Source organism: Gobio gobio, assembly GCF_949357685.1.
Source record: "Gobio gobio genome assembly, chromosome: 5".
In the NCBI taxonomy this organism is placed as follows: domain Eukaryota; kingdom Metazoa; phylum Chordata; class Actinopteri; order Cypriniformes; family Gobionidae; genus Gobio; species Gobio gobio.
In genome coordinates this window covers 61528971-61543168 of record NC_137101.1, presented here as the reverse complement: position 1 = coordinate 61543168, position 14198 = coordinate 61528971, and the positions used below count along the sequence as shown (strand labels likewise).

Genomic DNA, 14198 nt, shown 5'->3' with positions numbered 1-14198 from the left:
AGAAGATCAATGCAATCAATAACAGTTCTAATCGCAAGAAAGTGTGCCAACATGACTATTCCCAAACTGTAAATGGTTAGTTCATCCAAAAATGTTAATTTTGCATTTACTCACTCACATGTTTTAGCACATCACGCAAGAATTTGAACATCCGTGCTTACTACAGCATAGGCCATGTTCAAATAATTTCATTATAATAGTCACGAATTCTGCAACAAATACAATTATGTAAAAAACATGTTTTTTTTTAAGTAAAACTTTCCAAGCCTAGTGTTTTTTTGTTTGTTTTGTTTTTTAATTTATGGGGAGGAGCAACAGTCGGACACTATAAAAACCAATGAAGAGTTTTTCAGCAGCTGCAGATGAAAGCAGATCAAGAGGAAACCAGAATAACAGTAAGTCTATTTCCTTCTATAACACACGTAGATTTACAAAAGACTCGATTTGAAATATTTGACTGAAGAAAGCATTAAAAATAGATCCTGCATAGATGTCCAAATCTAAAAAATCAGAAAGATGACTTGTATAGTAAAGCTGAAAAAATCTGGTTGTTTTTCCTAACAAATTGCTCATAAATAAAAGTAAATTGAATAATTTTTCAGTGTAGTGCTAGTATAAAATAGAATGCACAAAAAAACAATGTACATTTCTATTGTGTTTGTAACAATTTGACTAATATTCGATAATAATCAAACCTTTCTTTTTCAATCATTATTTTTATTTTATTATTTTTAAGACAGTCATCGGCTGCTATCATAGAAGAATTGGGATTGTCCAGGTATATATTTAAATATATTTAAATAGCAAATACATTTGAAGTATTTTTAAAATGACTTTAGAGTTCAAGTGTGATTAATGTCATTAAAGCCAGAGGAATAAATATATATACATTGAAAAAAAAACTTTTTAATTTACCTTGTATATCTTGTTTTCCAGAAAAATAAATAAATAAAAATAAAATAAAATAAATATATATATATATATATGGGATGCAACAATACAGTTCATGGTTCAATACATACCACGGTTTTTTTCATGTTATGTGTGTATTTGACAGTATTCGCGCAGTAAGACTACTTAGTCTAGTAATCACGTGTTTGACAGTAAATGTAACCCTGATTATATATTTATAACTCTCAATATATAAATGTAACTCTGAATATATAAATGTAAATCCTGATTATATATTTGTAACTGAATATATAAATGTAAATCCTGAATATATATTTGTAACTCTGAATATATAAATGTGACTATTTGTAAGTTACATTTATATATTCAGAGTCACATTTATATATTCAGAGTCACAAATATTTAAAAAAAAAAGTAGCCATTTTGACAGTTTCCACCTGAGCATTTTAGTCATATTTGCCCATTCTCTTGAATGTATTTGCCCTGTTTTGATCCATTTTCCTGGGATTTTTTGTCAAGTCAAGTCAAGTCAAGTCAACTTTATTTATATAGCGCTTTTAACAATGTAGATTGTTTCAAAGCAGCTTTACAGTGTTAAACAGGAAAATAATGCAGCATAATTTTATTCAGCTGTATAGCCATTCTGGAAAAAATTCAAGTATCATACAGTGACAGTGTGGGCTTTAGATCAATAATTCGATCAGTAATTTAGTTTAAATGGTTAATTTAGTTTATTATTTAGATTTATTTCGATGTTTAGTTGAAAAATGTAATGTCCCCAACTGAGCACGCCAAGCCAGAGGCAACAGTGGCAAGGAAACCAAAACCCCATCAGGTGACCTAATGGAGAAAAATAAACCTTGGGAGAAACCAGGCTCAGTCGGGGTGCCAGTTCTCCTCTGGCCAATTAACAAACAGCGTATTATTATTATTATTATTCTGGCAGTTTTACAGCTCGGAGGTCATAATAGATCAGAATATTCGAGGGACCGGTGGCAACATGCTGGAGACGGGTTTATTGAGGATGATGTTCATTAAATAATTATTAAAGTGCTATATTCGAATGATCGGAGGCAACACGCTGGAGACGGGTTTATTGAGGATGACATATCGATTTAAGTATTATTTAATTGTAATATTCGAACAATCTGAGTCAACACGCCGGAGACGGGTTTATTGAGATGCCGTGTCGATGAGGCAGTTGCAGGGGGCGTCTAATCACGGTCTCTGCAGACACTTCGGGGTCCTGTGTTGGTCTTCTCTGGGCGCAGGTCCACCATCTGATCTGGATACGGCCCGGATCCGGCTGACTGCAGTAAACCTCGGGATAAAACAGAGAGACTAACATTAGTGTAGATGCCATTCTTCTGATGATGTAACGAGTACATCAGGTGTTATGGGAAGTGTTCCCGGTTCCGGCTGACCTAGTTAATGCAGCCTAACAATCATTTCATTGAAAAAGTGTTTTATGTGTATGCCACAGTAAAGAGATGTGTTTTTAGTCTAGATTTAAACTGACAGAGTGTGTCTGCTTCCCGTACAATGTTAGGAAGACTGTTCCAGAGTTTAGGAGCTAAATAAGAAAAGGATCGACCGCCTGCAGTTGATTTGGATATTCTTGTATGATCAACTGGCCAGAATTTTGAGACCGCAGTAGACGTGATGGAGTATAATGTGTTAAGAGCTCGCTCAAGTATTGGGGAGCTAAACCATTTAGTGCTTTGTAAGTAATAAGCAAGATTTTAAAATGTATGCGATGTTTAATAGGCAGCCAGTGCAGTGTTGACAGAACTGGGCTAATATGGTCATACTTCCTGGTTCTAGTAAGAACTCGAGCTGCTGCGTTTTGGACCAGCTGGAGTTTGTTTATTAAGCGAGCAGGGCAACCACCCAGTAGAGCATTACAATAATCTAACCTTGAGGTCATGAACGCATGAACTAACTGTTCAGCATTTTGCATTGAGAGCATGTGCCGTAATTTAGATATACTTTTAAGATGGTAGAAAGCAGTTTTACAGATGCTAGAAACGTGGCTTTCAAATGAAAGATTGGTATCAAAGAGCACACCCAGGTTCCTCACTGACGACGAGGACTTGACAGAACAGCCATCAAGTGTTAGACAGTATTCTAGGTTACTACTTGTGGAGCTTTTTTGTCCAATAATTAAAAATTCAGTTTTTTCTGAATTGAGTTGCAGGAAATTACCGGTCATCCAATGTTTTATATCAGCTATGCATTCCGTTAATCTTGTGAATTTGTAAGTTTCTTCAGGGCGTGAAGAAATATAGAGCTGAGTATCGTCAGCATAACAATGAAAACTAACGCCATGCTTCCTAATGATATCTCCCAGCAGTAGCATGTACAGGGTGAAGAGTAGCGGTCCTAGCACTGAGCCTTGTGGTACTCCATACTGAACTTGCGATCGGTGTGACATATCTTCATTTACTACTACAAACTGATAACGGTCGCATAGGTATGATTTAAACCATGATAATGCAATTCCACTAATACCTACATAATTTTCGAGTCTATTCAAAAGAATGTTGTGGTCGATAGTATCAAATGCAGCGCTAAGATCGAGTAACACTAATAGAGAGATACAGCCACGATCGGATGATAAGAGCAAATCATTTGTAACTCTGACGAGAGCAGTCTCAGTGCTATGATACGGTCTAAATCCTGACTGGAAATCCTCACAGATACCATTTCTTTCTAAAAAGGAACATAATTGTGAAGACACTGCCTTTTCAAGTATTTTTGACAGAAAGGGTAGATTTGAGATTGGTCTATAATTGACTAAATCTGTAGGATCAAGTTGCGGTTTTTTAATAAGTGGTTTAATAATAGCCAACTTAAAAGTTTTCGGTACATATCCTAATGACAAAGATGAATTAATTATATTAAGAAGAGGATCTATGACCTCTGGTAGCATCTCTTTTAATAGCCTAGTTGGTATAGGGTCGAGCATACATGTTGTCGATTTTGATGATTTAACGAGTTTAGCCAATTCTTCTTCTCCTATAGCAGTGAATGAGTGTAATTTTTCCTCAGTGACACTACAATGCTCTGTCTGATGTGATGCTGTATTAGACGGCTGCATGGTTAACATTTTTTTCCTAATATTATCAATCTTACATGTGAAGAAGTTCATAAAGTCATTACTGCTGTGCTGTTTACAAACATCAGAAGTTGAAGCTTTATTTTTGGTTAATTTAGCCACTGTATCGAATAAATACCTTGGGTTGTGTTTGTTATCTTCCAAGAGAGTTGAGAAATAAGCAGATCTAGCAGTTTTTACTGCCTTTCTGTATTTGATCATGTGCTCTTTCCACGAATTACGAAATACCTCTAATTTTGTTTTCTTCCAGCTGCGCTCCATTTTTCTGGCTGCTGTTTTAAGGGCCCGGGTGTGCTCGTTGTACCACGGCGTTGGACTATTTTCTTTAATCTTCTTTAAGCGCAGAGGAGCAACTGTGTCTAAAGTACTGGAAAAGAGAGAGTCACTAGTTTCTGTTGTAACATCGAGTTCTTCTATACTATCTGGGATGCTGAGCAGATGATACTGATGAGGGAGATTATTTAAAAAGCAACGTGAGACAGCTAGCAGACGGTCGGTTTAGCCAGTTTGTCTGCTTCCTGACCTGGGCCCTAGTGAGTCAAGGTTTAGCTCTAAGACTATGTGCCAAATTACTAGAGAGAAGAGTGGAACCACCCCAAGAGGGATGGATGCCATCCTTCTTCAACAGGTCAGGTCTGCCCCAAAAACTTTTCCAATTGTCTATAAACCCTATGTTATTTTGCAGACACCACTTAGACAACCAGCCATTGAGTGATGATAGTCTGCTAACTATCTCATCACTCCTTTTTGCCGGGAGCGGTCCAGAACAAAAAACAGCCTCAGACATCGTACTAGCGAGTTCACACACCTCTTTAATGTTAATTTTGGTGATCTCCGACTGGCGAAGTCGAACATCATTAGTGCCGACGTGAATAATAATCTTAGAGAATTTACGATTAGCTTTAGCCAGCACTTTTAAATTTGCTTTGATGTCAGGTGCTCTGGCTCCCGGTAAACAAGTGACTATGGTGGCTGGTGTCTCTATCTTCACGTTCCGTGTAATAGAATCGCCAATGACTAGGGCACTTTCAACAGGATACTCAGTGGGTGCTTCACTGAGAGGGGAGAACCTGTTTGATGTTCTAACCGGAACGGAAAAGCGGTTCTTTGGTCTGCGACTATGCTGCCTCACTGTTACCCAGTTTCCCTGCTGCGAGGGCCCTGCAGCCGGAACCGAAGAATGTACAGAGTTCACTAAGCTATTCGCATCCAAATCAGTATCTAAAGCTGTTACATCCTCACTACTCTTAGATAAAGTATGGATGCGTGTTTCTAATTCTGAAATCTTCTCCGTCAGCCTAACTATCTCTTTACATTTATCACATGTGAGGCCCTGTTCGCCAGCGGAGAAGCCTACACTAAACATGTGACATGCAGTGCAGGTGATAATGACAGGAGAAGACATAACTTACCGTGTTTGTTGATTAATCCAATTTACCACTTACCACAATCGTTTGCTGGACACAATTTACTAATCCAAGTTATGAACTCAGAAAAAGGGAGACCCGGGTGCAGAGATAACAAGCTAACAGGCTAGCAAAATGCTAACGTGTGATGGTGATTTAGATTAAAAGCTAGCGATGTCAAATTTAACGTGATAGGCAATTTTTAAACAATGTATGGTGATGAGTAAGTTATATTTAGCAGTAGAAGAAAGAGGAAATATCAAAATAAAGATTCAAACGTAAGCAAGGCTCTACAGAGCTACAGACTTGAGCTACAGAGCAACAGTACACAGCAGGTTGTGTTGTGTTGTGTTGTTTTCAACACAACTTTACAAAATCCAGTGGGAAAAACTGATCATTTTAGGAACTTTACTACAGCCTAGTACAACAACGTTCCTTTTAAGTCAGTAAAGCTGTTAAAGCCAAATTAATATGTCATTGGACAAACTAGATTTTGGCTAAGCCCCTAATATTTACAATGTCTGGCTCAGCCCCTGGCAGATAAATTAGTTATTTTAAAGTTTTTTTTGTTTGTTTTTTTTTTGTTTTAAAAGTCCCATGGCATGGATTTTTTTTATTATTTTATCATGTTTCCTGAGGTGTACTTATATTGTTAGTATGGATTTTACATAAAAAATTTCATAATTTAGAAATAAAAGGCATTTTTCTATCTTGATATTAGCCCTCTGCCCTGTTTCAAGGGGCGTGTCTGCTGTGAGACTTCAGTGAAAACGCCCACTGTTGTGATTGGCTGACATCTTTGCATTTGAAATGAGTGTTAGATTATGTGGCGGACAGGGCGTGGTTTAGCGAGGTCTGCAAGCACTGCCAGAGAGAGAGACGGACTGCATGTGGACCAGAGAGAGACGGACTGGGCACACAAGATAGCTGAGAGAGTTTTATTGTACTGAGTTGTTGAGAGCGCTGTCAGCCCGAGTTTATTTTGTTTGTATCTGAGAGTTCTGAATAAACACGAGTCCCAGTCACGCCGACCCTGTCGTCTTCCTCCTCCTTATTCTACAAACTTTGTAACATGTAGAACCCTCTCGGATACTTTTACTACGTTTTTTTACCATCACAGCCGTCGAGATGAACGAATCTTCATAGTGTTGATTATAGCATTATTTTGAGATCTTTCCCCATCACATGAAAGGCTGCAGTGATAAGCATTGAGTACACAGGCAGTCTGTTGATCGCGTGAATGCTGTGATCTCGTCATTGCAGCGCGTTTTCTCTCACAAAATGCTTTCACCACTACTAACAGCAAACACAACATCGACAGGAATACAGTAAGAGCTTTGTGCAGCAAAACAGCGTCATTCATTATAACGGCAGTTTGGACAAATGTGCAGATACACTCGTGACGTGTGATTGACAGATCTGAACATTATAAAGAGTGTGTTCTTTGATTGATAGCCTGTGCTGACATCGCGACTGATAAACGGAATCCATTATCTCCGAATTCTCTTGGCGGCTAAAGCAGAGGAAGGGGAGGTAGCCGCTCCCTGTATGACGGCATACAGGGAAGATTCCAGATCGGCTCGTCTGAGCTCTCATTTTCTCAAAGGCAGAGCAGGACACCCAGAACTCGGTTTACACCTGTCGAAATTGCTAGCCACTTGGGGACCATATACAGGCTAGGGGAACTCATATTAATGTTAAAAAACCTCATAAAATGAAAACGTCATGCCATGGGACCTTTAACCCCTGGAAACAAAATTCTGTGGTCTGATGAAATACAGATTTAACTCTTTGGCCTGAATGGCAAGCGTCATGTCTGGAGGAAACCAGGCACCACTCATCACCTGGCCAATCCCATCCCTACAGTGAAGCATGGTGGTGGCAGCATCATGATGTGGGGATGTTTTTCAGCGCTAGTATAAAGAATTGTTATTAAGCTCTTAGGTGCTAATAAATACCCAACCACCAAAGATTGTCCGATCAGGACAATTAAATGATGTCCGTTTAGGAGGAGTTAGATGCACACACCACTAATAGACCACTCATTCCAAAGTTGAACAGTGTTTAAGTGTGGTTCTAAAAAGAGAAACAATAATAATATATAAATATACACACTGATACAACATCAATATGCAAATGCACACAATCCAAATTTCGTATGACATCAGCATTAGAAATATGTCTATAAAGCGATAATGGGATTAGCTATATTAACTCACGGATAGGGCAGACGCGATAAAGACATCTTAAAGACAAACTATGATCAAAATATAAACAATATAATCAAGAAATAAACGTACTCTTTGATGCACGCACACATGTGATTAGTTAGTATTGCAGCATCCCGAATGGACTGGCATTATCATCACGTTCGTCTCGCGCTAGTAATAATAATGCCGATCATAACTGAAGCTAAACTGCATCAGCGTCCAGGTCCTGGTGTCTTCTGGGTCCTAACAATAGGCGAGTGACTGACGCCTGACTAAATAATAACAACGAATGAACTATTGCACATATAAAAGAACTGTATATGTAAATGACTGGACCTCAGTTTAGTACAGGCAGGAGCTGGGAGACTAGTCAGGATCTAGGGAAAGATGAATGCAGCAATATACAGAGACATCCGTTGTCATTATGGGGTACTGTTTGTAGAATTTTGAGGAAAATAAGGAATTTAATCCATTTTGGAATAAGGCTGTAACATAACAAAATGTGGAAAAAGTGACGTGCTGTGAATACTCTACGGATGCACTGTATGTATGTTTGAATAAATTTGCCATTGAGACAAGTGTTTATGAAAACTACCTTATGTGCAACTGAGTTGCATACACATATTTCAGTTTTTATTTGAGTGAAATAAATAGCAGTTGAATATAATAGTTTGATTTTAAACTCTTATACGAATGTACCAAACTATGGGATTTTCTGTATAGTTTGCAGCATTATTTGGGACAAATTTTTTTTTTGCCTTAAGAAACTATAGGTATCAGCAGATGTTATTAGGAATAATAGGCTTTCAGCCGAGAAATTTAGTATCGGTGCATAAAAGTGCTAATTTTAGCGATTGCGATTCTGCATATCAAAAAGTTCATTAAGATATCAAACATATTTATTCTGTGTCTTTTAGGAAAACATTTAGTTGCAGCTGAATAACAGAACACTTGCACGAGGAACTGACGGCAAAAACAACTAGACTAACTAATATACATTTCAAACATTTTTAAAGGCAAGTAATAAAATAAGAATAAATGAGCAATAGCACAAATAAATACAACTGAACAAAGATACAAATTAAATAAACAGTTTTGTTCAAATGTAAAATAATACTGCATAGTCTTCACTTTTTATAATGAAATATAGATTAATCATCATTAAAGCAACACATTTTCTTCAGCAGGGTTTCATGGAGGTAAATTTAAGACCAATTAAAGAATGTAAGGAATAAACTGAAGGGAACAACATGTCAATATGTTCTCTAAATGTAAATGTCTTAGCACACAATGAGCTATATTAGTGACGCTTCAAAGTTTGACAATACAATAACTTAATTTTATGTGAAATCTTGTGAAAGTGATTTTACGATTGAAACGAACACATATCTGCCAATGGGTTCATAAAAAACAACTTAATGTTCAAAAGCAAGCAATTTTCATACCCAATGACCGATATTTGTTCTTGTTTTAAGCATAAACTCCCTAAATTTTGTTCAGTTTCTCAGAAAACAAGACTTAATTTCTTCATTTTGCATCTCAAGTAAATGTCTCTTGGTTTAAGGATGTGCTGGAAAACAGAAATCCTGAGGAAGGACATCATTTTTAATAGTTTTATTTTCTTTTTTGTTTTATAGTTTATTCTGTTTTACATTTTTCTGGCTTTAATGGTTAAATTCAATTTGACTGTCATTCAGAACACAAGTGGAGATATTTGTAATGAAATCAGAAAGATTTCTGTCCTCCATTGACAGTCTAAGCAACGTTGACGCTTCAGAAAGTTCATAGAGATCCTAAAACTGATCCATACGGATCGAGCGGATTATTCCAGATGTTCTGAAGAGACTCGATGGCTTTATATGATGAAGGAAAGTCTGACGGATTTGAACGACTTTAGGGTCAAAAAATGACAAAATTTACATTTGTGGTTGAACTAACCCTTTAGGTCCCTTTCATCCTAAATTTTACCAATTCTGTGTCATTGTGCATTATTCAGTAAAAAAATGTATGAATGAATTCTGCAATTTCGTCGATGTTTTCCACTTCACAAAAATCATAGGGCCATAATTTAATGCCATGATATTGAATTTAAGACTGCTCTAATTTAAGACATTTTAAGGCCTTAAATTGTGGAAGGTCATAGACCTGCGAAAACCCTGTTGAGTCAAAAGTGAGCGATTTTCTCTTTTTTTGATTAACATTCACTTTTGTTGCACTACTTTGGGGCTTGTATTTTCAATATAGTCTTTTGTTTTGTATTTGTTTTTGATTGTTTGTAATAGGAAAGACTCTACCTGCCAACTTAGAAATTATTTAATTATTGATAGGTACTCGCTTCTTTTGTATACTGTTTTTATCAATTGATGTACAATCAATTATTTCCTTTTCCTTTAACCAACAGAGGTGGAAAAAGCCAGAAAAAGACAAATACACTTCCCCAGTCTACTGTTAACAACAATCAAAAAATGGCAAGTGAAAGCACAAGCAGCGAAAACACGATGGAAGGCTCAAGCGTTGCACATATTATAAAGAAGAGCTGGAGCACAGAAATAGAAGATGGAAGCAATGAAAACCTCCCCATATTTAAACTCAAGCTGGATAAAACATGGCAGAACAGTGACGGATTCTGCAGAAGGAGCACGTTTGGGAAAAACATCCCAAAAGAGAATAAGACCATTATGATGATCGGAGCCACAGGTGCAGGAAAAACCACTCTGATCAACAGCATGATCAACTACATTCTGGGAGTGAAATGGGAATACGAATTCCGGTTTGTGCTGACAGATGAAGGGAAGCAGAAATCCCAGGCAGAAAGTCAGACTTCGGAGATCACGGCATATCAGATCAATCACATGGATGGTTTCCAGGTCCCACATTCTCTGACCATTGTGGACACACCAGGCTTCGGCGATACCAGAGGAATTTCACATGACCAGAAGATCACAAAGCAGATTCAGGAGTTCTTCTCTGCCCGTGGAGGGATCGACCGCATTGATGCCGTGTGTTTTGTAGTACAGGCTTCACTGCCCCGTCTGACCCACACACAGAAGTATGTCTTTGACTCCATTCTTTCCATATTTGGGAAGGATATTGCTGAAAACATCCTTATGATGGTCACCTTTGCAGATGGGAAAACCCCTCCTGTTCTCGAGGCCATCAAAGTCTCTGAGGTGCCCTGTGCTACCAATGAGTCTGGACAGCCGCTTCACTTCAAGTTCAACAACTCTGCTGTGTTTGCTACCAATGATACATCAGCAGAGGATAAGGATTCAGACTGTGAGAACTTTGACCAAATGTTCTGGAAGTTGGGATTTTCCAGCATGAGGAAATTCTTCACATCCCTTAACAAGATGGAAACCAAGAGCTTGTCTCTGACACAGGAGGTCCTGAAAGAGCGACAGCAGCTAGAAGTGCATGTGGAAGGTCTCCAGCCCCAAATCAATGCTGGTCTGACAAAACTGGAGGAAATCAAGAAGACAAGAGCAGCTCTGGAGCAGCACAAGGCGGAAATGGATGCAAACAAGGATTTTGAATATGAATTAGAAGTTACTGTCCCAAAAGAGATTGAAAACAACACTGGCTACTTCTTAACCAACTGCCAAATTTGTCACTTCACATGTCATGATGCATGTGTGTATGCAAATGACAGTGATAAATATAAGTGTGTGGCCATGAAAAATGGAAAGTGTCGGGTCTGTCCAGGAAAGTGTGTTTGGAACGTGCACTTCAATCAGAAATACAAATGGGATTATGTCACGGAGAAGAGAAAGGAAACCTATCAGGATTTAAAAAAGCGATTTGAGGATGCACATGGACAGGCCTTGTCAAAAGAAAAGATCTTTGAAGAGCTTGAAAAGGAGCTTCAGGTTGTCCAGTATATTGTGACCAGACTAATTGAAAGATCTCAAAAGTCCTTGGAGCGTCTGCAGGAAATCGCCCTCAAGCCCAATCCCCTGTCCACGCCTGACTACATTGATCTGATGATTGAGTCTGAGAAACAAGAAGCCAAGCCTGGATTTCAAGCTCGCATTCAGTCTCTACTGGAAGTTAGGAAGAAGGCAGAGATCATCCTTCAGGTTTCCAAAGGAAAAGGGCTTCCAGAGGACTTGGAAAAGTACAAACCTACAACAAGAAAAGAAGACTCAGCCTATGATCCAAGAGTCCTGTTCACTAAAGCACTGAAATATGTATTCAATTGAAACTTTACAATTACTATGACAGCTATAACCAGTGGTAATTTGCTCATAATATGCATGCATTTTTATTTTTATTAAAATACTTTAGCTTAAAAATGCTCTACATCTTCATTCTTCATATAATACATACCTGTGTGATTTTGCCTTGTAACATGAAAATCATCTAAAACTGATTTATGGTATATTGAATTCAATTAATATGTATCACAAATTAGCAGATTGTATCAGAATGTTGTCTTGGGATGATGTAATATTGATAAAGTCATTCATTTTGCATGAAAAAAAAAACAAGCAAGTAAAGATAATCTAAGATAATCAGATAATCTTTTGGTGTCCGTTTTTATTAGACAGATAATCCATGAGAAATAATGAAATCAGAAGATAAATACAGTCCTTCGTTTTCTCTGCTTAAGCAGTCAAAGATAGGTAACGTTCCCCTGGCATCCGCCAAAAACAAACCCAGACTCGTCCATGGGATTAGCAGACAGAGAAGCGTGATTGGTCACTCCAGAGAACACGTCTCCACTGCTCTAGAGTCCAATGGCGGCGCGCTTTACCCCACTGCATCCCATTTGCATTGCACTTAGACAGGGACAATAACACCATTTTTACATAATTAACATTTATAATGGATTTTGGATGAATTACGTAACAGCTTCCTCAACCCAGAACTGTCCTTATTGGATTAGACTGCTTTATTCTGAGTATTGTTACAGACCCGCCAGGCTCCACCATCACCATCACCCAATCACAGGGCACTCCTTCACCCGAATACTGAACACGCACACCTGCACCCCATCAGCACAGCAATCACCAGCAGCACAAAAGACTTTTGCTGCGTCCCAATTCACATACTATCCGTACTAAATAGTATTCGAAAAAAGAATTAGTATGTCCCAAATCGTAGTAGGTTGAAAAGAGTATTCCAAAGATTCCCGGATGGTCTACTATTTCCGGTCATAATTCGAAGTGCAGATCGATGCGCACTCTAACGGCTGATATTGCCCACAACCCATTGCGAGATGGACGAGGATTCGATTAGAACTACAAACGCGGATAAAAAGTGTTAAAAAACTACGTCTGACGGTTAAGTAGAGAGGATTAGATAAGGGGGTTTGAGTGAGCAATTATCAGTATCTAACCTGACGAAAAGATATTTATTCAATGTTAGCCACATTATATTTCACCTGCAGCAGCATTGAGAACTTTTGTAATGATACGTTCTCTGCATTAAAGACCCACAAATGGCAGATCAACGTGCTACTACACTTCTCTCTGATAGGGTAGGAGATTAAACTGAATGCAGAGGATTTGAACTGTGACGATGATTGACAGGGAAATGGAGCAGAAAAGTTTTTTAATTTTTTTTATGAGTTTTATTGGATTTTAACATGCTTCAAAGCCTGTGACGATGGGAGACCGGACCATAAGCACGTAAATCGGTAGCCTATGGTTAAATATTTAATCGTTAAGTTGCAACTATTGTTTATTATGTTAAATGGAACTGTTACAATATATTTTAAACATTTATACATTTACGTCCAAGTCTTTATTTAAGTACTTATTTTTATTCAACTCACATCATCTCAGATGCATTGTACTTTTTATGACATGGCAGCCGTCGACCGATTCAGGCCCGCAAACCTGCGGACAGTGGAAATATGAACTCATCCCAGATGAAGATGATGTCCCGCTGGCACAGGCCTGGTCTCTCTTGTGCATTATTCCCCATCCCGGTCCAGCTCCACCAGCGTCTCCCGCTCAGCTCAATTAAAATGTGCATACAAACGTGTTCTTCTGTTTTAGCTGTTCATTTAAATTTCTGTTGTTTCTGATGTTAAACTTAAGTTATACTGTAGGCCTATGAATAGTTGTAAAAAGTAGCCTTCTTTATAGACCAATATATTTTCATTTACACATTTTAATTTACATGACAAGAAAATATATGTATGAACATATATGAATTTCTTTAATGTACAAATTATAACTTGCATTTCAAAAATAAACAATGTACAGAACAACCACTTCTCTTTTATTTAGCCTATACACATTTTAATTTAACGAAAATGAACAATAGACAGCAATTACTTTGTTTCATTTTCAAATAACTTGCATAAAAAAAATAATAATATAGAGAAATTGTTTTGTGCATCCGGGCCACGACTTTACATTCAGCCTTTGGAGGAGACTTTCGGTAGCCTAATGGACCGTCGTCAGTGAGCGACATTTATTAATTAATATAAAAGACTTTATTTTGCAGTACAGCTAGTAAAGTCAGCAGTTTTCGTTTATTTGCATTTTGACTTATAGTTTTGAGTGACAGATGTCACATTTGATTTAGCCTATTTTTTTCTGA

General features: G+C 37.7%; 1 protein-coding gene across 1 annotated transcript; it reads left to right on the top strand.

Annotated features, from left to right (window-relative positions):
- Positions 1-358: 358 nt before the first annotated feature.
- LOC307126348 (uncharacterized protein) lies at positions 359-11845 on the top strand (the record flags this gene model as incomplete). The annotated part of the gene is made up of 2 exons (XM_079816811.1): positions 359-395; positions 10048-11845. Exon 2 carries the CDS (start codon positions 10112-10114, stop codon positions 11843-11845), a length of 1734 nt encoding a protein of 577 aa, XP_079672937.1. The 5' UTR covers positions 359-395; positions 10048-10111.
- Positions 11846-14198: the final 2353 nt, after the last annotated feature.